Genomic DNA, 26,440 nt, shown 5'->3' with positions numbered 1-26,440 from the left:
CTTCACATCAACGGCAGAGCTAGTAGAAGTGATGGAGGGAATACCATGTTCCACAATGTACCAGAGATCATTCTCAATAGCCTGAAGATGCATCAGCATCTTGGTTTTCCAGTAGGGAAAGTCCTTTCCTTCGAAGGTAGGACATCCTGCGGTAACCTTGATCATACCTGCAGTCGACATAACTAAAACTCCACGTGGTTAAACCAAAATCAAACAGAACAAGGGACTACCTTGCTCTGATACCAATTGAAAGTGCGTTCTATCGACTAGAGGGGGTGAATAGGCGATTTTTACAATTTCATCACTGAGGAAATTCCTTGTGGGGAAATTCCTCAATGATGAATTAAGTGCATCGGAAATGGTGCAGGATCGGAAGTGCAAATACTACTACAGCAGATTACTTGGTGAAGATTATGAGAATCGGTTTGTGCAGTACGCACGTACACAGAACGCAGGTGAAGATTAACTTGAGTGAAGAATTTGAGGTTGAGGAAATTTAGAGAAAGTCTTCTGACAAATTCTTCAAACAACACAGATGAAAGTCTTCAACATACAATTTTGAGGAAATGAAAGAGTTGAAGAAATAGAACCCGTGTCACGATGAACACATTTGTTGATGACCCATTTCCAACTGTTGTGACAGTTGTACGTCTGGTTTGGAGAGGCTTGGTATTCAAACCAAAGGACACACAGTCCCTACCGTATTCTCCTTGAGCTAAGGACACGCAGTCCTCGCCCAACACCCGTGGTAAGTCTTGAGGGAAGACTTCCAAACCCTCATAAACTCGGTCACCCGGCGATCCACAATTGACTGTTGGATGCTTTAGACCATGACGCCTAACCGTTTGGAGGATGCACAGTCCTCAAAGGTAAAAGGATTCAGTTCCACACAGGAACAAATTCTTTAGTGATGCTCAATCACTTGGTTTTTGGTTTGGGGTTTGGTGTTCGGGCTATTTCCTCACTTGATGATTTTCTCTCGATGAGTCTGAGGAATTTGGGTTGCTCCAAATGACAAGTGTTAGTTTCTCTCGGAGCAGCCAACCAGCTAGTGGTTGTGGGGGGCTATTTATAGCCTGGGAGCATCCCGATATGATTTGACATAAATGCCCTTAAATAATGTGATTGTTGGGTGGATACGATCAGTGAGGTGGCGCGTGTTGCGGCAACGGTTGGAACTTTCAACTTGAAAGTCCTCATGTCTCTCATATTGCTCACTTTGAGGCTTTGGTAGGTTTAGGCTTGGGTTCAGCATCATGAGGAAATTCATTTCATAGTATTACTTTAACCCCCTTTAACAGTATGGTGTTCCGATGACTCAGGAGTAAAGAAAATGAAATAGAAAGGATAAATCTTCATGCTTCAAAGTCTTCAAACAGTATTTCTTCAGGAACCACCGAATTCCTCATCTTCAATATCTTCATGAGGAATATCAGTTTCATCGCAATTTCTTCACGATCAAAGTCTTCAAGATAAGACCAAAGTCTTCAACCAAAGACATACATTTTTAGGGGTCGATATTCATCGTATAACTCAAACTCCTCAGCGACTTATAGAGCATTTGTACACTTACAAACACATTAGTCTCTTAACCTATAAGTCTTCAAACCACCAAAATCACTAAGGGCACTAGATGCACTTACAACTAGGTTAATAGGTTAGTGTTGAAAAATAATATGAATCGGTAAATAAATGCCCAAAAAGTATCCTATAATGATAATATTTTAGCATGGAACAATAAAAAATTATTGATATGTTGGAGACGTATCAATGATATCCCATAAAATGCGGGGCACAATCCGTGTTTTGATGCGACATACCAAGGGGCGCCTTGAACCGCGGCTGAATTAATTTATGACAGATGAGCATGATGTCATGTAAATGATGATTTGACGTAAGTTGTTAGAACCTTGCCACGGGATTAGTTTGTATTGCGGTCCTCTGGGCTCCGGTAAACACCTCGGGTGAATTAAAAGGCTGCATATATAGAAGGTTTGAAAGTTCTCGAACTTGTCTGTTGAGCCGAAGACTCCTCTATCTGAAGTCACGAATCCAAAGACTACTCAAATGAATATGTATAATGTTCGAATTCCGTTCAGCGTATAATGCACACGTGATAACCGACATTGATATAACCCTAAATACGCCCAGTGTCTATATAAACCGTGGGGTCTAGTCTGTAGAGAATATTCATACACAACTTCACAACCCCTAGGGTTTAGCCGACAAATCCACGATCTCGAGGTAGATCAACTCTGCAATCTTACAATATCAATACAACAAAAACATGACGTTGGGTTTTACCTCTATAAAGAGGGCCTGAACCTAGGTAAAGTCCTCGTGTTCTTCGTGTCCTGTTACTATCTCTCTGATCTCATAGCTCGGGCCCCCCTACCCAAGATTTGCCGGTTTTGGCACCGGCAAAGGGGGCATGTTATGTGTTGGTGGTCTATTTGGGTTGTCGTTGGTGGTCTGCGTTTTCCTTTATTGTTGTTTCTTATGGCTTTTGCCTAGTTTCCCTCAGAAACCTAGCCACTCTATATTTATTTTCTCTCTTAGTGGAATTGGCGAAGCTCCTTCCTTGCGCGTCAAAATAAATAAATTCAATGAAATGCCCTTTATTGAAAAAAAAGTTGCATTGTGATTGATATAAATAGATAATTTATGCTTTGCTACAGATTATGTCAAATTAGAAAATTTAGAAGTCTATAAGCACTGGGTTATATGCTCGAGGCTAGATATGGTTATAGGGATGTTCTTTTAGAAAGTCGTGCTAAGGATGATATCTGAGAGGGGCTATGTTGATATTTCTTTCAACATTAGGACAACTCCAACGCACGACCCCGTCTTATTTGGGTACATCCATTTTGGCCTAAACGGACAGAGGCCATGTACCAACATGTGGTCGCGGTTGCATTGTTTGTCTGTTTCACGTCCGGACCACCATATTTCTCGAGCAAACTTGATATTGGTTTGCGTCCAGACGAACAGTGAATGGACGCGCTCATCGAATCTTCTCGTACGCATCAGTCCCGCATGGCGGGCGACCATCTACCTCCCACCACCCAAAATTAATCCCCACGCCCGGGGTGGCCTCCTTGTTAGCCATCCATCTTTCTCGGTCATCGTCTGAGCCCTCATGCCTCCTTGAGCTTTGACATGAGTAGCAAACCCTAGCCATCGCCCTTCCTCTTCCTCTCGTCGGTGGCCATCATCCACTGGAATTTTATCGACAAGGGGAAGCACGATCATGAGGCTGACTCCTCCTTCGGTTGCCGCCACTTTACGCCGCCCACTCCACCCGCATTTGCGATCTTGCCGTTGGGAGCACCGTAGCGCGACAGGTCATACATCTCCACAGACATCTTCCATCGCTATTGGGAGACGGTGACTCCCCTATCATGGAGTAATGCCCACCTCCCCAACAACTAGCATCTCTCCGCGGACAAGGTGCCCATCCCTCTGGTCCCGGTGACCAGTCGCGCCCGCCATGAGAAGATTAACCGTCATCGCGCCTGCCTGTTACCAGATCTCCTTTACGACTGCACGTATGTCGTGGACTCACCGGTGTGGGACACGTGGCTCCACGATGAGCATGATCTCTAGCGGCAGCATTTCTTTGTCGGTCGTCCTCCGAGCCCACCGCGTCCTCCGAGCGATGCGCGCGCTCCCAGTTCACCCCAGACGCAGGGGCGTATGTGCGTGCGCGGCTTCATGCTGATGCCATCTCCCCGCCCTCTCCTCCACCACTACCTCTGATAGCACATATGCTCCCTTGGTGGTTTTGATAATTCATGACAATATACATTATCTCTTGGACTAACACTTTTACCTAGTATATTTCATGTATAGTCCACAAAGAGCATTGGCTAAGGATTTTCTGTGTAGAAGCCCCAAGGAAAGGAATATGATTGGCCAAGCTTCAAGATACAAGACTCTACATTTTATATTTGTGAGAAATCACACCTGTGACCATAGGAAACCCAATACTATTAAAAGGGGGTGAGGTATCTATGATGAATTGGTTGCTCAAGTGATTAGAGATAGCCACCAAAAATACTCACCCAATCTCCCACAAAATTCTCAGTCCAAAGCCTAAAAAACAAAATCGGTGCCACCATTAATTTCCACTCGGCCCTACCGATTTTTCCAGAGACAAAACCTACGCTAAACCCTAGAATCTCGGTACCACCAACTGCCACTTCGGTGCCATCGAAAATCAGTGACCAACTTTCTGGCCTATCGATTTCAACAGTCGGAATTTCCAGGTTTTGAAATCGGTCTCACCGAGATTTGGAAATTGCCCTAGGTCACCATATCGGCACCACCGAGATTCCGGTCTCACCAAGAATTCAAAAAGTTGCCACATTTAGTGCAACCCGGTGCCACCGAGATTCATTTTGGTTTCACCGAGTTGGGCAATAATGTTGTAACGGTTGGATTATAGAAGATGCCTATATATACCCATCCACCACCTCTCATTCACAGAGGAAGCACTCAGAACACACACACACACTTTCCATATCCATTTTTTGAGAGAGAGCCACTTACTCATGTGTTGAGATCAAGATATTCCAATCCATCCATTTGAAACTTGATCTCTAGCCTCGCCATGTCAAATCTATGAGAGAGTGATTGCGTGTTGAGGAGACTATCTTTTGAAACACAAGATCAAGGAGTTCATCGTTCTGCCGCATCTATTACCTTTTGGAGGGTGGTGCCTCCAGGATTGGTTAGGTGTCGCTTGTGAGCCTCCTACTTCGTGTTGTGGGGTTGAACCAAGAAGTTTGTACAAGCAAGGAGATCACCTACTTCATGAAGATCTACCCCGAGTGAGGCTAGTCCTGTGTGGACATGAGCCATGGTGGAATAGACAAGGTCGCTTCTTCATGTGCCCCTTGTGGGTGGAGCCCTCCATGGACTCTCGTAGCTGTTACCCTTCGTGGCTTGAAGTCTCCACTAACATGGACATACGATAGCACCACCTATCAGAACCATGCCAAAAATCACCGTGTCCACCTTTGCGTTTGATCCTAAACTCTATTCCTTACTTTACATGTGCAATGTCTCTACTTTCCGTTGCCATATATGTTGACTAGCATGTGTAGGGTGCACTTGACTTGTTAGAATTGCTAATCTCCCAACAATTAAAAATGGGAAAATGCTAGATATTAATATTTGCAAGTAGTCCATGTCACATCCCTGATCCCTATTAGAGTTTAGCAAGTTGTGCTCATGTTTTCTTTCTTTACATTCAAGAAATGGAAATGAACTCAAAGGAAGTGGTGAAATCAAAGCAAAACCCTAGCCACTCCTTATTCAAAAAAAAACAATTCAACTAGTGCTAAATCAATGAACCCAAAATGGCCATTAGAAAAGCTCATCTTTTCTGATAAATGTTGAAAACAAGATATCAGGGGTGAAACATATTTTCAAAATGCTTTTGGCATTTTATTTTAAATTTGAAAGTCAATAAAATCAAGTATATATTTGATTTCAAATAATTCAAAGTTTCCAAAAATGTTGAAAACTTTATGTGTGGTTGGAAATATTCCAACTAACACTCTAGTATTTTTCAAACTATTTTTGATTTAGTTCTGTGTCAAAATTAAAATGGAAACAAATGTCAGAAGAATAAACAGAAACTTGAAAGAAAGAAAATGGAAAAAAAACCTATCTAACACTTACCTGAGGCCCAGCCCACCTTTTCTCCTGTCGTCTACCTCGTGCCAGTGAGCAGCAAGAGGTGGCCGCCGCTCGGTCCGGCACGGCAATGCACTTGTGAGCCTACCTGGACCTCCCTGATGCACTAGAGAGGAGGGATAAGTCCTCCGGGATCCATTCCCAACCTCATCCTCTCCACATTCGGTCTCTCTCCCCTTTGCCTCTCGGCCGCCATTAGAGCCCGAGCCGAGCTCGCCGTCGCTCCAGCTCCTCTCCCCCTCTTCCGATCCACGCAAAAGAACCCCTGAGAACTCCTGAAGCTCTCTAGCAAGTCACGCAAGCTCTCGAGCCCTGCATCACCTCAACGTCGTCGTCTTCTTCCTCGGATCGCCAACGTTCACCACCACCGTTCTCCCTCCTCAGGCCATCCCCGAGCCCGCTTTCGATGTCTCTGCACTCCCTGTGAACTCAGGGTGCTTTCCCCTTGTTTCCCCTCTCGATTCCGAGCTCTAGGCCTAGTTTCACCGGAGCCCTACGAGGACTGCCGTGGTAGCTCATCGCCGGTGACCCTACGGTATTCCAGAGGGTCTGATGGACAGGAAGAGAGAGGAGTTTTGTGCATTCACCCAGGGAAAATTGACCGTGGATGCCTATAGTCGTGAGTTCGGTAACCTTGCCCGCTATGCAACTGAAGAGGTGTCAACTGATGCCAAGAAGCAAGCAAGATTCCGCAAGGGTCTGAGCCCTGAACTTCATCATGATCTGCGCCTCCACGAATGTACAAGTTCTCAATCTCTTGTCAACAAGGCGATCAGTGCCGAGACTGGTCATACCGACTATGAAGCCACAAAGAAGCACTTCCGTGACTCTGGCTCATCATTTGGTTCCGCGTTCCCAAAACGCAGGCTGTGGGTTTCAAATAGCTCTCTGCCGCCAAGATATACCCCGAGGCCATCCTATGTGGCGCCTCAGGCGAATCAGACCAACCCTCCAGCAAAAACCTATGGTGGTCTAGCTAGCAATGTTGCACCATGTGCCAATCAGGTGATTTGTTACAAGTGTGGAGAACCAGGGCACTACTCACGAGAGTGTCCTCAGAATATGGATGCCAAGCAACCTGGAAAGTCCGTTGGGAGTTAGGAGTTTTCTTGGTCTAGCGAGCTATTGTCACAGCTTTGTCGAGAATTTCTCCAAGGTTGCAAAGCCTCTAACTGGACTCCTCAAGAAAGATAAAAAGTTCGAGTGGACACCATAGTGTGAGCATAGTTTTCAGGAATTGAAAAGACGCCTGACTTCCGCACCTGTGCTGCTACCACCAGATTTCTCTAAGGACTTTGTTATCTATTGTGACGCCTGGCAACAAGGATTAGGTTGCATTCTCATGCAGGATCGTCATGTGATTGCATACGCATCTCGACAGTTGCGTCCACATGAGGATAATTATCCCACACATGATCTTGAGCTTGCAGCTGTAGTCCATGCACTTAAAACCTAGCGACATTACCTTCTTGGTAATCGTTGCAAAATATTCACTGATCACCAAAGTCTGAAATATATCTTCACCCAGCCGGATTTGAATCTCAGGCAAAGACGGTGGGTTGATTTGATCACAGATTATGATTTAGGGATAACTTACACCCCGGGGAAGGCCAATGTTATGGCTGATGCACTAAGTCGTAAATCTTATTGAAACAACCTGATGCTACAACGAGGTCAACCACATCTCTATGAGGAATTTCGGAAGTTAAATCTTCACATTGTTCCTCAAGGATTCCTTTCTAACCTGGTGGCGAAGCCTACTCTTAAGTATCAAATTGTAGTTGGCCGAAAGCGTGATAAGGGTATATCACGGATCAAGGAGAACATTATTAGAGGAAACGCTAAGGAATTCTCCATGAATGATCAAGATGTTGTGTTCTTCCAGAATCGTCTAGTGGTTCCTAAGAATCCACATCTAAGGCAGTTAATCATTAAGGAGGCTCATGATTCTCCTCTCACCATTAATCTTGGTAGTACTAAGATGTATCAGGACCTACACCAGAGGTTTTGGTGGACTAGGATGAAGAGAGAAATTGCTGAGTTCGTTGCTAACTGCGACGTTTGTCGTCGAGTTAAGGCAGAACATCAAAGGCCTGCTGGCACCCTTCAACCTTTAGCTATTCCTGAATGGAAATGGGATAAAGTCAGTATGGATTTCATCACCGTATTTCCCAAGACCAAGAAAGGAAATAATGCTATCTTTGTGGCCATTGACCGTCTTTCCAAAGTAGCTCATTTTCTTCCAGTTCGTGAGAGTATAACAGCTAGCCAACTAGCAGAGTTATATATCTCTCGAATAGTGTCTCTTCATGGTGTTCCTCTGGAGATTAACTCAGACCATGGAAGTATCTTTACTTCTTGCTTCTGGGAGAGTTTTCAGAATGCCATGGGGACTCACTTATCTTTTAGCACTGCTTTCCATCCTCAATCAAGTTGTCAAGTAGAAAGAGTGAATCAAATCCTAGAAGATATGCTCCGAGCTTGTGTTATATCGTTCGGTATGAATTGGGAGAAGTGCCTTCCATTCGCCGAATTTGCTTATAATAATAGTTATCAATCAAGCTTGGGCAAAGCTCCTTTTGAAGTTCTCTATGGACGAAGATGTCGAACACCTCTTAATTGGTCAGAAACCGGAGAGAGGCAACTCTTTGGTCCGGATATGATCCAGGATGCAGAAGAGCAAGTTCGCATTATTCGTGAAAAGTTGAAAACAGCCCAGTCTCGTCAAAAGAGCCAATATGATCGTCATCATAAGGCTGTGACCTATGAAGTTGACAAGAAGGCTTACCTTCGGGTTACACCTTTGAAGGGTACCCATCGTTTCGGTATCAAGGGCAAGTTGGCTCCTCGTTATATCAGTCATTTTCGCATTCTTGCCAAACGAGGAGAAGTTTCCTACCAATTGGAACTTCCTCCGCATCTTTCCAAGGTTCATGATGTATTCCATGTCTCGCAACTCAGGCGTTGCTTTTTGGATCCTATCTGTGAAGTGGACCACGAAACGCTTGATCTCCAAGATAACCTTTCATACCGAGAATACCCTGTGCGTATTCTTGATCAAGCTGAGTGTACCACTCGACGTCGAAACCTCAAGTTTCTTCAATGGTCAAATCATTCTGAAAAAGAGGCAACATGGGAAAGAGAGGATCGTCTTCGACTTGAGTATCCCGCGCTATTCCCGACAACTTCTAAATCTCGGGACGAGTTTCTTTTGAGTGGGGGTGAGTTGTCACATCCCTGATCCCTATTAGAGTTTAGCAAGTTGTGCTCATGTTTTCTTTCTTTGCATTCAAGAAATGGAAATGAACTCAAAGGAAGTGGTGAAATCAAAGCAAAACCCTAGCCACTCCTTATTCAAAAAAAACAATTCAACTAGTGCTAAATCAATGAACCCAAAATGGCCATTAGAAAAGTTCATATTTTTTGATAAATGTTGAAAACAAGATATCAGGGGTGAAACATATTTTCAAAATGCTTTTAGCATTTTATTTTAAATTTGAAATTCACTGAAATCAATTATATATTTGATTTCAAATAATTCAAAGTTTCCAAAAATGTTGAAAACTTTACGTGTGGTTGGAAATATTCCAACTAACACTCTAGTATTTTTCAAACTTTTTTTGATTTAGTTCTGAGTCAAAATTAAAATGGAAACAAATGTCAGAAGAATAAACATAAACTGGAAAGCAAGAAAATGGAAAAAACCCTTTCTAACGCTTACGTGAGGCCCAACCCACCTTTTCTCCTGTCGTCTACCTCGTGCCAGCGAGCAGCAGGAGGTGGCCGCCGCTCGTTCCGGCGCGGCCACGCACCTGTGCGCCTGCCTGGACCTCCCTGATGCGCTAGAGAGGAGGGATAAGTCCTCCGGGATCCTTTCTCGACCTCATCCTCTCCCCATTCAGTCTCTCTCCCCTCTTCCTCTCGGCCGCCATTAGAGCTCGAGCCGAGCTCGAGCTCGCCGTCGCTCCAGCTCATCTCCCTCTCTTCTGATCCACGCAAAAGAACCACCGAGAACTCCTGAAGCTCTCCAGCAAGTCACGCAAGCCCTCGAGCCCTGCATCACCTCAACGCCGTCGTCTTCTTCCTCGGATCGCCGACGTTCACCACCGCTATTCTCCCTCCTCAGGCCATCCCCGAGCCCGCTTTCGACGTCTCTGCACTCCCTATGAGCTCAAGGTGCTTTCCCCCTTGTTTCCCCTCTTGATTCCGAGCTCTAGGCCTAGTTTCACCGGAGCCCGACGAGGACCGCCGCGGTAGCTCGTCGCCGGTGACCCTACGGTGACCGGTTGGTCCACCCGAGGCCTGCAATGGCTCCAGCTCGTCGCGTAGATGCTCTAGGAGCCCAGCCCCGCGCAAATGCCCTCTATTTCGATGACCTCGACGATGGCCGAGCTCCGGCAGCCGCCGAGCTCGTCGCTGGCGTCGATTCCGGTCATCTCAGCCCCTGTGGCTTGTTCCTTTCTGCTCGCGATCGAGTGGCCGATTGAATGAGCCCTTCTACCGTGCGTTTGGTCGCCATAATAGGAAACCCGAGCCCCTCCGCCGTCTGTGTGGTCGCCGGAGCTCACCGCCGGTGGATCTGAGCCCCTCAGAGTCACTCACATGTGGGGCCACCTTCAAACTGATTAAGTTTAATAAAAATAAAAATAAAGAATTTATTAAACCCTAAACAGTCACTGACCAGTGGGTCCCACTGGTCAGGTTTGACTTTCAACGGCCAGCTAACGTGCTGATGTCATGTTGATGCAATAAAACCTTTTTTTGTTTAAAAATAATTCAGAATAGGTTCAAAACTTTGGAAATTCATAGAAAATTGAATATAACTCCAAATCAGACAAATAATATATGTAAATTGATCAGAAAAATTCAATGGACACAATGGTGCTACTTTCATGCATGGAAAACAAAGTCATAAAACAGCATGAGGTCAAATCAATTAAAGGAAGTTAATAAATAAACCATTTCAACTGGAATTTGAATTTGAATTCAAACCAACACCAAACCAAAGATTTGGCAATCAAATTAGCTCATGCTACATTACTTTTCATGCCATGCTCATGCATCATATTGTTGCATATGAGTGTTATTGATTGTCGTTGTTATTCCGGTAGGCTCCGCCCCTCCGGATTCGACTGAATATCCGACTGACGGATATCACCCCTCTGCTGAGCAACAAGGCAAGCAACCATTTTGATCATCCCGATAAATCCCATGTTCTTGCTCCTGCTCTTACTTATTGCATTAGGTCAAAATGTTTTTAATGCTTTTACCACGTTAGTTGAACCCACTTCCTTTGCATGACATGTCCTTGTCACAGTAAATAGCTGAACCTTGCAACCTAGCATACCTGGTAGATGCTTGAACTCTGATGTGCCTTATCCTGCTATGCATTCTATGCTTAGAGTTGTGTATGGTCTGTCATTTGGATGATGAACAGGATCGTGAGAATGTGTTCAGTTAATAAATGTTGTGTGTTGAACCTGTTTTGGTAAAGGTACCGATGAAAGGCTATGTAGGAGTACATGGCGGGTTGTTTCATTGGAATCGTCCTTAGGAACTGAGTTCCGTGTATGTAATCCAAGACAAGATACTACCACATGCTGGGCCCTGAAATATGACCCCGCTCGACTTATTAATCGCTTAGTACTCGGTCCATGAGTTGCAAGTAGTTTCTGGTGTTTATAGTCATGCTGGAGGTCGTGCGTAGCGCTGACCTTAGAGGTGGGCTATGATGTGGTAGGCAGTGGCACGGTGTACCAAGTGGCACCCAGATGGTGGGCTTGGGAAACCTACGCACATCATTTGGGGCCGTGGTGGAAACCTCGGCCGGACTTCCGTGCGGGTTACCCTCAGATAGGCGATAAACTTGGACTAGGTATTAGAGTGGTTAACGGTCGTGGCCGACTCCCTCGATGGGCTTCCGCTTGAAGGTTGCCGAGGTGCATGACGTGCACATGGCGATAAGTGGCGAGAGCGTATGTGAAGAAGTACACCCCTGCAGGGTTATGATCTATTCGAATAGCCGCGTCCGCGCATATGGACTACTTGGAAACATATGTTGTTCATAGACAACTATAATGGCTACTCATAAAAATATCAAGATAAGTGTGAGTGTCGTGGATGGCATTTCCGTAGGGAGACGGAATGATTCACGATGGAGTATTGTTGTGGTGTTAGTGGACTCGTGTGCGAGAAAACAAAGTTGTCAAAGCTATTTGAAAATGCAAGTTTGTCTAGCCAAAAGTCAAATGCTGGCTTTCTGCATGAAACCCCACAACTCCTTGTTGATACATTGCATGAGTAGATAGATCATCCTAAAGTCTTGCTGAGTACTTTTGTACTCATGTTTGCTTAATAAATTGTTGCAGAGGTTGTTAATGACCCTAATGGAGGGTTCTATCTAGACGTTGACGACGACGAGTAGCTGGTGTCCCAGCTACGATCTGGCCCTAGGTTGGGTCTGTAGATAGTCAGGCCATGTGCATTTACCTTTCCATATGTCTGTACTCAGACAGTTTAAATCTTCCGCTGGCTTGTAAGACTTGTTTGAATGACTTGTGATGATGGGTCGTGAGACCCTATCTGTGTAATATTATTGTGAGGTTCTTCCGAGCCTTCTAAATAAAGTTTGTATGTTTATGGTTATGTTGTGATGCCATCGATGTATCTATGCATATCGGTATGCCATGCGTACATGTGTTGTACTTGATATGTATGGGGTTCGAACACCTAGTCGTATGCCTTAGTAGCACTCCTTACGAGGAAATTCCCCTTTGTGTTTCCACCGAGCCACGGTAGTTCGCTACTGCTCCGGACACATTGGTTGACCGGCATGTGTCCTTCTTAGCTGATGTGTCTATCCCTTTGGGGAAATGTCACGTGGTGTAATGGAGTCCTTGTAGCTTGCTACGACTCGCCTACACTCGTTGCTGATCGACACCTGCTTTGCTGGGTCATGTATGCCTGTCCCTGTACGGAACTGCCACTTAAGTTTATGACTAGACATGTCGACCGGGTTCTTTGACATTGGAATGCTAGCGACACAATTGCATACGCGAGTCAAAAGGCGCAAACGGTCCCGGCTAAGGTAAGGCTGCAACCGTGGGGATAACCATGCGTGAAACCGCAAAGAGATGTGATGTGTTACATGTTGGATTCCTATGGCTTATGATCGGAGTCCCGATAGTTTATTCACCCCCCCCTCACGGCCTTCTAGACATCCCTTCTAATGATCCCACAACCTCCCATGACCAAAGAGGAGGAGGTCGAGCTCATGAGGTGGGTCATGAAGGATTCCATGAACACCCACAAGGAACACCAGTAGGTGGGCCTCGAAACCATGTCGGCCCTCTCCGCGGCCGGCAACGTCATCATCCAGGAGCTCCAAATGGCCGTCAAGGAGTAGGTCGTCGAAAAGCCCCACATCACCGTTTGGAACCCCCGGCTGGTGGTTGTCCACAACGACACATATGACGAACTGGGTGGGTGTCGAGCCATGGGCGCCCATGCCGCCACGGTCACTGGACTAGTCCCATGCAGCCACCGAAGACGTCATCGGTTCACTTCCGACATCCACTAGCGTACGTACACCTCACTATGGACGACGATGAGGACGGCGAGATCCAAGACGACCACGGCGACGACCATCATCTTTTCTTAAGTTTTTTAAGTTTAAGTTATGTTTAAACGTTCGTCCGGGAGGTTGAACTATTTAATTATGTTTTAAGTCTATGTTAATGTTTAATTATGCTTTATGGTGTTTTTTAAAATGTGCAGCCAATTTTTTTATTTTAAATTTATGATTTCCGACGCGGACTTGATTTTTTTATTTCAAATTTATGATTTCTAACGCAGACTTGATTATTTTATTTTAAATTTATGATTTCCAACGCTGACAAGTTGTGATACCGTCGCGCGTTGGATGCATTGATCGATGGACGGGTAAAATCGGACAGGACAGGGGCGTCCGTTTTACCGCCCCAAGCGGATTAATCCATGGTCACGGGGAAATCGATGAGAAAAGGGCAGTTGGGCACTCCCACAGTACCCAACTTGACACTTGTGCGCACATCTCTCCTTGGAATCTTCTCCCCGGCCGCGTCGCCCCGCCCAGGAACGGGAGAAGAGGAAAAGTGCGCAACTTTTCCCTCCCGTCTCAAAACGGGGCCATATATACACCTACCGCCAACGCTAAGCGCCGATACTCCCAAGCGCACCAGAAGCACACACATTGCATTGACTAGAGTCTAGAGAGTCTAGAGCAGCAATCAAACAAGCAAGCGAGCGAGCGAGCGAGACTACCTGGCTTGACCTGCATCCCGCCGCACTGAGCAGCTAGTCAGCTAGCGCCCGCCCATGCCGGCGAAGCGGCCGCTGGAGTGTGGCGGCGGAGGGGCCTCGCCGTCGCCGGCGCGTTCGCCGGCGATGAAGAAGAGGTGCCGCTCCTTCGACCTGTGAGTCTCCCTCCCGTCTTCTTTCCCTCGCGTTCCGTCCCTTTCTTGATCCGTTCTTGTCTCCACTCGTAAGAGATGAAGGCTTATTGGGGGGATTTACTGACCGTTTGATGCGTTGGGCTGATTGATTGATTGATTACTCTGCAGGGAGATCAGGGGATGCAGGCATCTGGAGGAGCTGGTCACCAACAGCGTGCGAAGGGTGGAGGCTGCGGTTCAGTCCGCGATTGAGTCTGCCATCAGCCGGGTAACCAATCACCTCACTCCATGGAGCTACTGCTTCGGCAGGAATCCTGGATGCCATCCATTTAGAATAGTGATATATATTGATCGATCGTTTCGTAACTAACTAGTCTATTGAACGCAACCTATTTTTCCGCAATGCAATCTGATGTGACGGAACACTAGGCACCATTTAGTAGGTTGGCCATTTCAAATCATTGACATTCTGGAAAGAGATATTCTCCGGAAATTGCGGTGGTTTCAGTGTGATCCAAACGAAAACGCTGGATCTTCGGCCAGATTGAAAACCTTAGCTAATTCCAGTGGTCATCCAAATTTGATCTAAACCGAAACCGGTAACCAGAGTCCAGTTGCTGGATCCTAGTAGGATAGTTACCTCAGAAATCGTGAGTCTTTTTAGAGATTCCACTATGGACTACATACAGATGTATATAGACATACTTTAGAGTGTAGATTCATTCATTTTGCTTCATATGTAGTCCATAGTGGAATCTTTAAAATGGCTTATATTTAGGAACGGAGGGATTATATGTTTCATTAACAGAGGGTGCTATTGGTGTTGGTGATGCATAATACTATGAAGATAGCAGTCTTTCATGACCCTGTTCTTTTGTATCCCTTTGTTCCTACATATAAGACGTTTTGTTGCTTCAATTTCAACTGCCAAATTCAACTGCCAAAACGTCTTATATTTAGGAATGGAAGTAGTAGTTTACTTTATCATGGCAATTTCTGGACTTTTTCGGAAGGTCAACCCCTCAAAGTTTTCCTTTTCCTTTTGACAGATACCAGAAGCGGTGACTAAAGCGATTACAGGCTACTTAAGCCGTGCTCCTAGGTACCATTTCCTGACTACAAACGCCACTTTTCTGTCCAACCAGTAAATAGTACTAATAATATTAGTTTTTGTTTTACTAAATTTTTGCCCTGTTAAAGACCATTTATGGTTGCATTGACCTTCTCATCTGCTGCGTTACACAGTTTGTGCAGAACGCTGGTTGACCAAAACCAGACTCCAAGATACAAGCTTAGGTTCCTGAATGGCTTGAGTAATGAAGTTTTCACAAAAAAGGAAATCCGTTGTGCAAATGGTGATCCTCTCAAGATATGTCTGGAGGACAACAACCAACAAGAGAACAATTCTCGTCGCCTTCTTTCTGCCAAGATCAAAATTGTTGTTCTTGATGGTGACTTCAACATAGATAATGAAGATTGCTGGACATTGGAGAATTTCAGCAGGCATATCGTTCGTCCACGGGACAAAATTGGGGCAGTGCTGACCGGAGAGCTGGAGGTTAGCCTAAAGAATGGCAAAGCTGATCTCCGTGATGCTACATTTATTGATAACTCCAAGTTCACGAGGAGTGGCAAGTTCAGGCTTGGGGTAATGGTTGTTGACGGGCTTGGTGAACGGATCCTAGAAGGGATAACTGAACCTTTCACAGTAAAGGATCGTCGTGGAGAAGGTAGGCTTGGATTTAAAATTTGATTTTGTGTTACCTTTTTTTTTTTGCGATGTTGAAACTAGCGATCAATCTATTTCTTGTACTTGCAGGATACCAAAAGCATGCCATTCCATCATTGGATGATGATGTTTGGCGCCTGCAGAAAATTTCAAAGGATGGTGTCTTCCATGGGGCACTCAAACGGAGTGGCATCTTTTCTGTGAAGGATTTCTTGACGTCATATTACAAGGATGAACATACTCTCCGCAAAGTAAGAAATGAATTTCTTCTGACTTCTTGCTCACTTTGATACTGAGTATAATAGCAAGTTAAGTTTATTTCCCACTGCATTTAGGTTCTCAACAAGGCCTCAAAGCTAGTATGGACGACTATTATTGATCATGCTAAAAGGTGTGATCCTGGAAAGGAGCTCTACTCTTTCATCGTGGAAGGCCATAATGTTGTCCTGTTCTTCAACTGTTTCTATAGGGTTGTTGGAGTCACATCCAGTGACCAGTATATTCCCTTCAAGGACCTCGATAAACCGATGCAGGTGTTCCTCTCATACTGATTTCAGCTTCTACTAGAAATTTCTTGCAGGTTGTACATACTGAATTTGCCGTTTTAGCATAACTGCTCCATGCATACAAGAGAAATGTGTTAGAATTCAGACTAAATAATTGTCTGGACCATACTTTTATCCTTTTAACAAAAGACTATTAGTTTTTGGAAGTATCCTAATTTCTTACTCATGACAGTTGTTGACTTTGACAAAAGATCAAACAACAGAAACATTCGGCGAACGTATAACCTCAATCAGTCAGCTATCTCAATGCACTTCATACCATCCACATATAATGCGGGTACATGAAGTTCTTGGCTGTGTGCATCTCAGGATGCAGAGGCCAGCGATTATTTTCTTTCATCATCAAAAAAGGCCTTGAAGTTAGGAACTTAGTGTTGCAGAAAGATGAAAAGGTTGTTAATCTTGATTTGCTTTCACAAACATGTTCTGAATGTACATTTATTGGGATTCACATTTGCAGGGCCGGGTGAAACAATGGAGCAAAGTTGCATATGAAACTTTGACCAACCTTCAACCTGATTATGTAATGGATAATGAAAAACCAAGACCAAACAGCCAGAGTACTTTCCAAGGATCGATCATGCTGGAACCTAAATTTATGCAAGGACACCAACAGAGTAAATACTGTCCACATACCTGTCATCTTATTTGGCAACAGTATATTAACTTCTTAACCAGCAAGTGAAGTACTTCATTGGCATCAAAACTTAGATTGTGCAGAAAGAAATGTTCATGAAACTGATGGTCATCAAGGTACTTCAGGCAGTCTTCCCAAGCAGTGCACGTTAAAAAGGCTTGGATCCATACGAGTGACGCCAAATGAAGAAGTAAGTAATGCTGTTATACAATAGCTCCTGCAAAAGTATATTTGTAATGCAATTCAGCTACTTTTATATCCTCCAGAGCGAATTGTCATTATTCCTAATCTTACTCGGTACCATACTAATTTTGTGATGTTGTAGTACATTTTATCAAAATTACTTTAGTATAGAACTGTCTTGTTATACTCTGGCTATGAAGCCCGAGGGGAGTTTTCTTTTCGGGAAAAAATAGAGCAAGTATTAAGGCATGTAGCTAGTTTCTTCTTTACTTTCCTCGTTTCCTTGAAACCAGGGGGATTGCTCAAACTGGCACTACCATAGTAGAATATACTCTTTCCTTTGTTTGCAAAAGTTGTGCTTTGTTCCCTGCCATCTCTTTTTAATGAATGGGAGGGCCCTTACCATCTCTTTCAAAACATGAACACAAAATACATTCAAAGGTGGCCCAAATTTTCCTCTATGCTTTATACTTCAGTTGGTCTATAATCTGTCATCTGATATCATTATGTGCATCGTACTCTCCCAGGATGCGTCTATTGACATCAGTGTTTACCTTGGTTCTGGCTCCGAACAATACCATGTAAGCACCGCTGCAAATGACATACCAGGTTCAATCATGCTCCATTGCCCGGCTACCGCTGCAGAAGAATTTCCAGGATCAGTGTTATTAAAGCAAGCATCCTTGACAATGGTCGATGAGGACTATGACATACCTTTTGTAAGCAATGGTAATTACTTGGTACATTTTAATCTTCTGTTTGCAAATATAAAATGCCCCCCTGCAGCATTTTCTTCTCCTTGGTGCATAACGCCCAAAGCTTTTGTTGATTTCCCCCTCTTTAATCAACAACTGCCCTAAGTTATTTGTCAAGATGCTATTACATGATTAGGCTAGAGTAGTATGCATTCTTCTGTATAGAAAATCCCTAGAAGAAGTTCCAAACTCACCGATACTTCCTTTGCAGATGCTTCACTCCATCGGTTTGATGTGTCTGCTTTAGGTCCTTTCACAGATGAGCCTATTTACTCGAGGCATGTCAGCTTCAGAGAGAGCGACTGTTACGAGACACTAGCCTTCGGAGCAGAACCAGCTGTTTGAACAATGCGACTGGCAAGGCAACAACATTAATCAGATCTTAATGGATTCCCTGAGTAACATATAGAACTGTAGTTGACACTTATATAGTCATGCTATTTTGACATTTCTGTTAAATTTATGAGCGGTGATGGACGGCATCATTTAGTTTGTGATGTACTATATATTGGACTGTTATTGTCTTGTAAATTCATAGAAGAAGCTCCAAGTATTGCACGCGTATGCGATCTGTATTTTACTGAACTAGCTGCTCTTGGGAAGTCTGAAAGAATTTTGATCTTGTGTTCCTGCTTCAAGTGCATTTCTGCTTAACCGAGACATGCAGACTTCAAATACAAGCTTTGACATTATTAGAGAGTAGAGGTTTGAGTTAGAACTTCTTTTAGAAAGGGTCGGATTAAGTTGTGGTTTATAAGAGATGGTAGTCTGGCACAGGAATGAACCACAAAGATTGGATTTCCTAAGCACAGAGATTTTTTTATAACGGTGGTTATATTCTTAATTCTTGTATTGGCATTCTGTTATTGAAATACTCCCTCCGTCCGGAATTACTTGTGACAAAAATAGATACAAATGGATGTATCTAGAATTAAAATACATCTGGATACATCCATTCCTACGACAAGTATTTCCGGACGGAAAGAGTAGTTTAATGTGTACATGGTGGTTTGTAGAACCCTGGAAACTCTCTCTCCCTCCCTCTAATTTGACCAAAGTATCTGAAGTCAAATGATTTCCTTTTTTATAAGTTTTATCTGAAGTCTAAGTATCTCTAACTTGATCAAATTTATAAAAAAAATTAACAATACTCACAATACCAAATCAATATCACTAGATTCATTATGAAATGTAGTTTCATACTCCCTCCGTTCCTAAATATAAGTCTTTTAAGAGTTTCTACTAAAAAACTACATACGGATGTATATAGACATACATTAGAGTGTAGATTCAATCATTTTGCTCCGTATGTAGTCCCCTAGTGGAATATCTAAAAAGACTTATATTTAGGAACGTAGGGAGTATTATATAGTATGTTTGAAACTGTATTTCTTAATATAAATTTGTTTAAAGTTTGCAAAGTTTAACTTGACATAAATCTTATACTACGAGTAAAAAGAACTGGAGGGAGTTAAAAAGACAATCCTAGTTACACATTTCTCAAAAAATTAAAACAAATCTTAGTAGTGAAACTTCATTTCAAAAAATGTGAAATTATTTTCTAGATAGGTAAAAAATTGAAAACAATGGAACCTTCTAGAAGTGAAAATAGAAAGAAAAAATGAAGCAAACGAATTTATGTAAAACTTTGAAAATCAAGATAAATATGGTGGCATTCATGATTGTCCATAAATTAGCATGGCTTGCTCTGTTGTGCGGAGTTTGTTTCCCCCTTGGGCCATTGGCGTATCAAATATATGGATGCCTTAACATATCAACAGAGCATCTATTGATAACATAGTCAATGAGATTAAGCTTAGATCAAGTACTTTTGAATGTAAGTTTACTTTTAAAGGACGTGTTGTCAATACGGAAGCACATAGCTTAACTAAGTACTCTCGATCTCTTGGTCCGGAACGTCACATTTAAAAAAAAACGAATTGGTCCGGAACGTCACATTTTAAAAAAAAACGAAGGGCCGTCACATTTGGTTGGGCCAATCCCACGACCAATCTTGTATCCCACAATTTGTGGTTTTTGATGAATAAAGGTTTGTTTTACCCCTAACAAAATATGTTATTAACATACGAAATTCAGCATGAGATGAGGACCCGTATTTAAGATGGAGAGGACAAACAGTACACATTCTTAACACCTGGTGGTTTGCAATGTACAGCAACATCAGGTAGCTAGGACGGTCATATACAGGGCGGGGTACTACGGCTGTGCCTGCAGCGTCTCAAACATGGAGCCGAATGAATGGGTTAATCGGCCATTACTAGTCAGGCTCCCTACCCCTACTCTCTAGTCATTAGTCTAATTCCTCTTCCTCACTCATCATCGTCAGACAGGCATACCACTTCCACATCCATGCGAGTCGACGAACCATGGTCAGTTGGTTGTGAACTTGATGGCGGCAAGGGTGATGAGCTCACGGGGGGAACCACATGCGAAGACTGCGGGCTTGCAGATGTGGCATGCTGCTGCTGCTGCCTCTGATTTGCAGGGGCTGTGGTATGCGTCCGCGGCGGCAATCTGTGCTGAAGATGAGGAGCAGGCGCGCTCGGAACTCTATGGCTTCCACGTGGTGGAAGTGGAACTCGAGGCATGTGACTTGGATGAGCTCCTGTCGTTCTAACAAGGTTGCCAGGGTTTATGGGAGGCCGAACCACTGGTGGAGATGGCAATGGTGGACGAGGCGCCTGTGATGATGCCGATGTTGATGGTCGATCCACATGTGATGGCTGTGTATCTCCAGGCACTACTGGTCGACCAGCTGGCAGCGAAGTTGATGTCACACCTGACAGCCTCGTGGGTGCTTGCTGAGAAGCCTGAGGTGTCTGATGAATTGGAGGGCTATAGGCTTTTGCTGCAAGGAAATAAATGACCATTAGTGTCGATAAATATGTGAGGATCAACTGAGTTCACAACAACTTCTTTTTTCAGCACAAACCTATTCAAACCATGAGAGCATGACAACTTGACAAGCATACGCACTTGGTGTTTGCGCTCAGAAACTCATTATGGAAAGAAAGTATTAAAGCATAAACATAATTGATCATCCAAACAATCAAGAACAGGAAACAAATATGTACAGAGCAAAACTGAATCTTCGAATCCAAAACCCACAATGAGGAAAATATACGTGGCAACATAAATTTGGCTCACAAAATCCTTCTCTACACATCAAATATGATTGCCTATATTGATTACCTTGTGCTGCAGATGATGATATGAATTTGGCTCGGAAATCGGCCGATAGGGATTGGTGGAAGACAACTTTCTCCAATAAACCATCAAGTGTCTTCATTTGCTCAAGGTGAACAGAATCCCGTTCCTCAAGTAACAAATCATACTTTTGTTTTATCTTCTCTATTTCTTGGCTGCACTCTGTCTGAAGTTGCGATTGCTGTTCATAAGTAAAAGTGGAATCAATGAGAACATGATGAATCCAGAATTAGCATGACAAATTCAAACTCAAGATGTATGTAAGCAAGAGGAAAAAATGCAAACCTTTAATTCATAGATTTTATCGAGTGAGTCAATGTGTAACCGTAACCTGTGCAGCTCATTTTTCAGTGGTTCATCACCAATTGGTGGGTGATTAAACATCATCAACGGCTCCGGAAAGAGTTGTGCAGGCTGGGCAGAACCAGCTGCGGCCTCTGGTTGACGACTTGATTGACTCCGATTTGGGTGTGTTCTTTCGAGCGGAATATTTGAAAATGGGTTTGATGGCTGCATTTCAGGTACCAAGGGCTGAGCAGATGCTACACCAGACAGATCTGCTTGTTCTTGTGCAAATTGTACGGGTGCTATACTTTGTTGGACAGACCGAGTTACAAGATTGGACCGAGTTTCAACAAACCCAGATATTGACGGTCGGGTTTCAGGTTGTGAAGGTGAAGCTAAACCAGACAGATCTTGTTCTGCCTCTCCTTGCGCAAGTTGTGATGGCGCTACACTTGGTTGGGCAGACTGAATTACAACATTCATCTGAGCTTCAATTTCCCTAGACGTTGATGCTTGCATTTCAGGTTGTAAAGGCTGAGGCGATGCCACACCAGACAGACCTGCTTGCCCTACCTCTCCTTGTGGAGGTTGTGCTTGCGCTACATCTAGTTGGACAGATCGATTTGTCTGAGTATCGGTTTTTTCCTTAGGCATGGGTAAAGCACCCTGGCTGGGCACAGCTGCCACATGATGAGGTAGATCTGCAAGAGTATTGTCTCCACCGCTGGCATTAACTTCCTTTTCAGCATTGCGTACCTGCTGGCCTGTAACTCTTACTAATGACTGTAAAGCAACATCACTCTCTCCCTCCACATGTTCAGCCCTTCTATGGTCGCCACTTGAAGAATCCTGATACAAGTCATATGAATTATTCTGGAACGTACGGAGTATACAATAGAATAGCAAGAAAATAAAGTACTTGCAGAATGATAGGAAATGTACAGCAGAGGGCTCCATGAAAGCATTGAATTGACACCAATTAAAACATGAACACTGGTCAGCACTGACCCTGAGAGATAGATTAAACTGTAAGCTGCACCAGAGAGAATATCCACAACTTAATTACAATCAAACAAATGGGCAAAGTCATGCTCCGAAGAGTGTTCCATATGAAAAGGAACATACTACACACAGCTCTAGCTTGATGCTTATGCTGTGCAATGCTGCGAAGGGCTAACTAACTAAATTTGCATTGCTATATTTGAACGCCAAAAAAGACCATATGCTATATTAGCCTCCTAAATTTGTATTTTGGTATGTCACGAAGAACAAGAACTTAAACAACTATCTACCATCGATCAACAACACAGCTCATGGAGACTTTACTGGAGGTTCAGTATGCTAATCTTATATACACATGACATTGGTTGTGAATATTTCACGGTCAAAACTCAAAACTCTTTTGCATATGATAGAACACCTGCTCTGACAAAACTTATATGCTAGAAATATGACACTGCACAAAAAAATATCTAAAAATAGAACACCTGCTCTGACGAAATAAGAGGATTATATAAACAAGCAAAAACAGCATTCCGAAGGTGTTCCAGAGAATAAGCTATTCCATACCCGATTAATTGAATTGCCAATTCCAGGACTAGGACTCGATTGCTGTTGAACAGCAAGAGACTCTCCTCCTTGTGAATCAATGCTATCACAACTGTTGTGGATCGTGTAGTCTGACAAACCAATAACTTCTGATGCTGCCGTTATTTTAGTGTGGATAATCCTGTTGTGTTCCGTAGTGGAGCTAGGCTTATTTGGAAATTCTGTTGCAAAACTTTTCCTGTAAACATAAGGTGATCAAAAAATCGGTTAGGCTATTAAATGCATGCCAAGTGACATAAAGGTAGCATCTAGTAATTAAATGAATACAAGCATTTATGCATGGCTATACTTTGAACAACCAGCAGCTTGCTCTCTAGCTTCCGATGACAGGCTCATTCCAGACGCATTACTCTCTGAGCATGGAGCAGTGGGCACGTGTGCCTGTACAAAAAAAAAGACAATACAACTTTTATGTCCTCTGGTAAACATGGAAAGATTGTAAGAGAAACGAACCAGGATGTTACAAAAAACGACTCAACAAAATGTTTAAACGACCAGAATATTATTAAAGAATATCAAACATAATATTTAAGAGAACTGAAGTTGGCATAGAAAAACAGATAGGGGACCTTAGAGACTCCCTCGGAATGGTTATGCTCGATAGGCTCGTCATCGAATCCTTCTTCTTCACGCGCTGAAGAGGAGGTTTCTTCTTCTGAACAAGTTTTCACATAAATCAGAAATAAGATATGTGAATTTGTATAGTACTAATACTTGTGTAATACTGTCATACCGTCATCTGGCTCCTCCCCAACACGCACTGTTGAGGCAATCATTGTGCTTGCCCTCATATAATTCAAGTCCGGAACAGGACTTCCACCAGAGGGGTGATCGATACTCTCTTTGCGAAGTAGATGGACTATTACGGTAAGCTCCTTCTTGTCCTTTTTCAGTTCAAAGAGACAGATATCTCCTAATCGCAGACTGTTGTCAGCGATAAATTTGGACCAACCTCCAATAAGGTACCACCTTTTGGGGTACTTCCGATCATGAAACAACATATTGATATTCCATGTCTTTCCCATGTACTGGAACATCAAAGTTACATTTCTGTGGGGGAGATGTTCAGCGGCATATCGTTTACTCAATTCCTGGTATTTCATAGATAGATAGTTAGATAGATGTAATAGACTTTAGTCACAGACTGAATAATTTTACCATAAAAACATCAGAAACTGTATTTCTAGGTTTAATTTGGAGTTATATAGTTAACCAAATATAGTTTCTTGTAGGAAGGTCAAGAATCATACACTCTTAAAAAAAGTTAATAAAGATCAAAAGGTACCAATCAATATTAAAAGGGGAATTAGCTTACTACCATGTGCCTGGAACCAAGGTTGCTCTTTGTCATGATTGACACGTAAATTGGAACTTCAGATTGGATGGAGTGCACTTTCTTTTGAACGGCACTCCTCTCAGAGGGAGATAGACGGGCTCCATATGGTAAAACGTAGGGCGGCTGACCATGAGAGTCCTCACACTCCGAAGATTCATGAGAAACTTCAGTTTGAGAATCAGTTGTTTCTTTGGGAAGTAGATGGACTGTAAACGTGAATGGTTTTCCACCTTTTGCGGGTACAAAAATGCAGATATCTCCCACATGCACACCATTATCACGCACAAAGTGTAACCAAGTGCCCGTAAGCTTGATCATAGTTCCTTTCTTGTAGAATCTGGGATGCCATTTCTTGTTCTTGCCTGGACTCTGGAGCGTGACGGTTGCACTTTCATGTGGAAAGTGCTCAACAGCGTAATCCTTAGGAATGGTCTGCCCACAGATGGAACAGAATGTTATGCCATTGTCAAACAAGAAGACAATAATATACCAAACTTAAGCTTGGAACCCAAAAGGTGTATTGTTTCCACTGACAAGCAAGAAAAAATATATTTTTTATCCATAAGTTCTCCAAAGGTCATGAAAGTTTGCAGATAATGTAATTCTTCAATAACATTGAAAACATGAATGTAGCACATCAGAGCAAGCAACAAAGAGTTGAGACTGAAAGCAGTGTGCTGTGCACTCAACAGAAGAGAAGAGTGAACTTACCACATATGAAGAGTAAGACCTCAACATGATAGCCACAAAAACAGTAACTTTAGGTTTGATTTCTTTGATAAGCGCAACTACTCTGTTCTTTTCGGCGTTAGATAGATCACACCTTTGCGGTAACACATAATCTTGCCCTGGAGTTATCTGAACATCATCCGACTCAAGAGACTCGTATGCAGAAGGACTGTCTTCCCCTGTACAAATCTTCACAGGTAAAGGGACTGTAATAACAATTTAAAGTTCTGACACGGATGTGCAAGCAACTAAACTGACATCACCTGATTGCTCGGATGCAGAGGATATCACAGACGTCTTGCGTCGTTTTCTGCGATGGCCCGAGCTTCTATTTTCGTATCCGTCGTCTGAACTTTCACTTGACAACTGAATGTAACAATCACTGCTTGATACCTCGGTAGAATCTGTGCTCATTTCTTGTGCGTCGTCTGACCCGCCATGAGTCGGAGCAGTTGGCGAGCCAGAGGGGCAAACTCTCCGGCGAACTCGCCTAGCCGCCCTTCTTTCCTCCGTAAGAGGCGTATCCATCAAACTTGACGGAACGGGGCCCTCCGCTGCGCCTGGCATGGCTGCCTCTGGTACATGTAAATGCAGGATACGAGGATCAACATAGACCAACAATGTACAGACAAATAGCAATGCACAAACCCCTAACAAAAAATCCCTAAATCGCCTATCAATACCGAATATAATAGGGAACGAGCACGGAGCACCCACCGCTATCGAGCCCAAATCTGATCACCCAAATCAACAGGGAAAATACAATAGAGAAGCGAAGGCACTCACCAAGGAAGGCCCGCCTGCCCGTCGACGGCACCTAACGGAGAACAAAGGGCGGGGCCACGGGGCAAGAAGGAAGACCGGCGACCGCGACCACCGAGCCGCCGCCGATGGCGACCAAGCCCGCAGAAGCGACCCCGCGCAGCCGCGGGGCCGCCCACCGAACCAAACAACGACCGCACGGCCGGAACCTCGAGAGGCGGAAACAACGAACGCACGGCGGCCGGAGAAGGCAATGGCAATGGCAATGGCAAACCCCTCCGACCGAAGCCGACCTTGTGACGACCTCGGATAAACCCCAGCCCACGAACGCACCGAGCAAGGACATTCGCACATACGGACGGGCGCCCGAATAGGCCCACCTCGCCTACAAGGCACCCGAGGTGGGCCGGTCCAGTAGCGCGGCGCAGGGAGCCGGTTTTCTATTCGTGTCCTTTTCGGAAACGTTTTCCCTAGGCTAGTTTTTTGT

At 43.9% G+C, this 26,440-nt stretch overlaps 2 protein-coding genes across 3 annotated transcripts; one reads left to right on the top strand and one right to left on the bottom strand.

Moving 5' to 3' along the window:
• The first annotated feature begins 13,787 nt into the window (after positions 1-13,787).
• Positions 13,788-18,627, top strand: LOC123399739 (calmodulin-binding protein 60 A-like). 2 transcript variants are annotated; one of them, XM_045094125.1, is made up of 10 exons: positions 13,788-14,156; positions 14,304-14,403; positions 15,185-15,237; positions 15,381-15,865; positions 15,955-16,115; positions 16,200-16,397; positions 16,891-17,047; positions 17,151-17,257; positions 17,778-17,979; positions 18,217-18,627. In XM_045094125.1, exons 1-10 carry the CDS (start codon positions 14,059-14,061, stop codon positions 18,348-18,350), a joined length of 1,695 nt encoding a protein of 564 aa, XP_044950060.1. In that variant the 5' UTR covers positions 13,788-14,058; the 3' UTR covers positions 18,351-18,627. The 2 variants fall into 2 exon arrangements, with proteins under 2 accessions (XP_044950060.1, XP_044950059.1); XM_045094124.1 differs by having other exon boundaries at positions 17,142-17,257.
• Positions 18,628-20,097: 1,470 nt separating this feature from the next.
• On the bottom strand, positions 20,098-26,232 carry LOC123399738. Its single transcript, XM_045094123.1, has 11 exons — positions 25,978-26,232; positions 25,455-25,766; positions 25,174-25,370; positions 24,445-24,894; positions 23,860-24,217; positions 23,696-23,781; positions 23,416-23,507; positions 23,088-23,304; positions 21,519-22,367; positions 21,219-21,414; positions 20,098-20,874 (listed from the first exon to the last, which is right to left on the bottom strand). Exons 2-11 carry the CDS (start codon positions 25,756-25,758, stop codon positions 20,336-20,338), a joined length of 3,288 nt encoding a protein of 1,095 aa, XP_044950058.1. The 5' UTR covers positions 25,759-25,766; positions 25,978-26,232; the 3' UTR covers positions 20,098-20,335.
• Between the last annotated feature and the right edge of the window lie 208 nt (positions 26,233-26,440).

This window comes from Hordeum vulgare, chromosome 5H, assembly GCF_904849725.1.
Source record: "Hordeum vulgare subsp. vulgare chromosome 5H, MorexV3_pseudomolecules_assembly, whole genome shotgun sequence".
In the NCBI taxonomy this organism is placed as follows: domain Eukaryota; kingdom Viridiplantae; phylum Streptophyta; class Magnoliopsida; order Poales; family Poaceae; genus Hordeum; species Hordeum vulgare.
The sequence above is the reverse complement of the archived record's forward strand: the minus strand, read 5'-3'. Positions and strand labels throughout refer to the sequence as shown.

What these genes read in the sequence shown, in the direction of transcription:
- LOC123399739 (XM_045094124.1), top strand. Translation starts at nt 14,059, where the DNA reads ATGCCGGCGAAGCGGCCGCTGGAGTGTGGCGGCGGAGGGGCCTCGCCG. An exon ending in ATGAACATACTCTCCGCAAA is followed by an intron (nt 16,116 to 16,199) that starts GTAAGAAATGAA and finishes CACTGCATTTAG; the next exon opens with GTTCTCAACAAGGCCTCAAA. An exon ending in CATACCTTTTGTAAGCAATG is followed by an intron (nt 17,980 to 18,216) that starts GTAATTACTTGG and finishes CTTCCTTTGCAG; the next exon opens with ATGCTTCACTCCATCGGTTT.
- LOC123399738 (XM_045094123.1), bottom strand. Translation starts at nt 25,758, where the DNA reads ATGCCAGGCGCAGCGGAGGGCCCCGTTCCGTCAAGTTTGATGGATACG. An exon ending in GGTCTTACTCTTCATATGTG is followed by an intron (nt 24,895 to 25,173) that starts GTAAGTTCACTC and finishes ATCTGTGGGCAG; the next exon opens with ACCATTCCTAAGGATTACGC. An exon ending in ATAAAATCTATGAATTAAAG is followed by an intron (nt 21,415 to 21,518) that starts GTTTGCATTTTT and finishes ACTTATGAACAG; the next exon opens with CAATCGCAACTTCAGACAGA.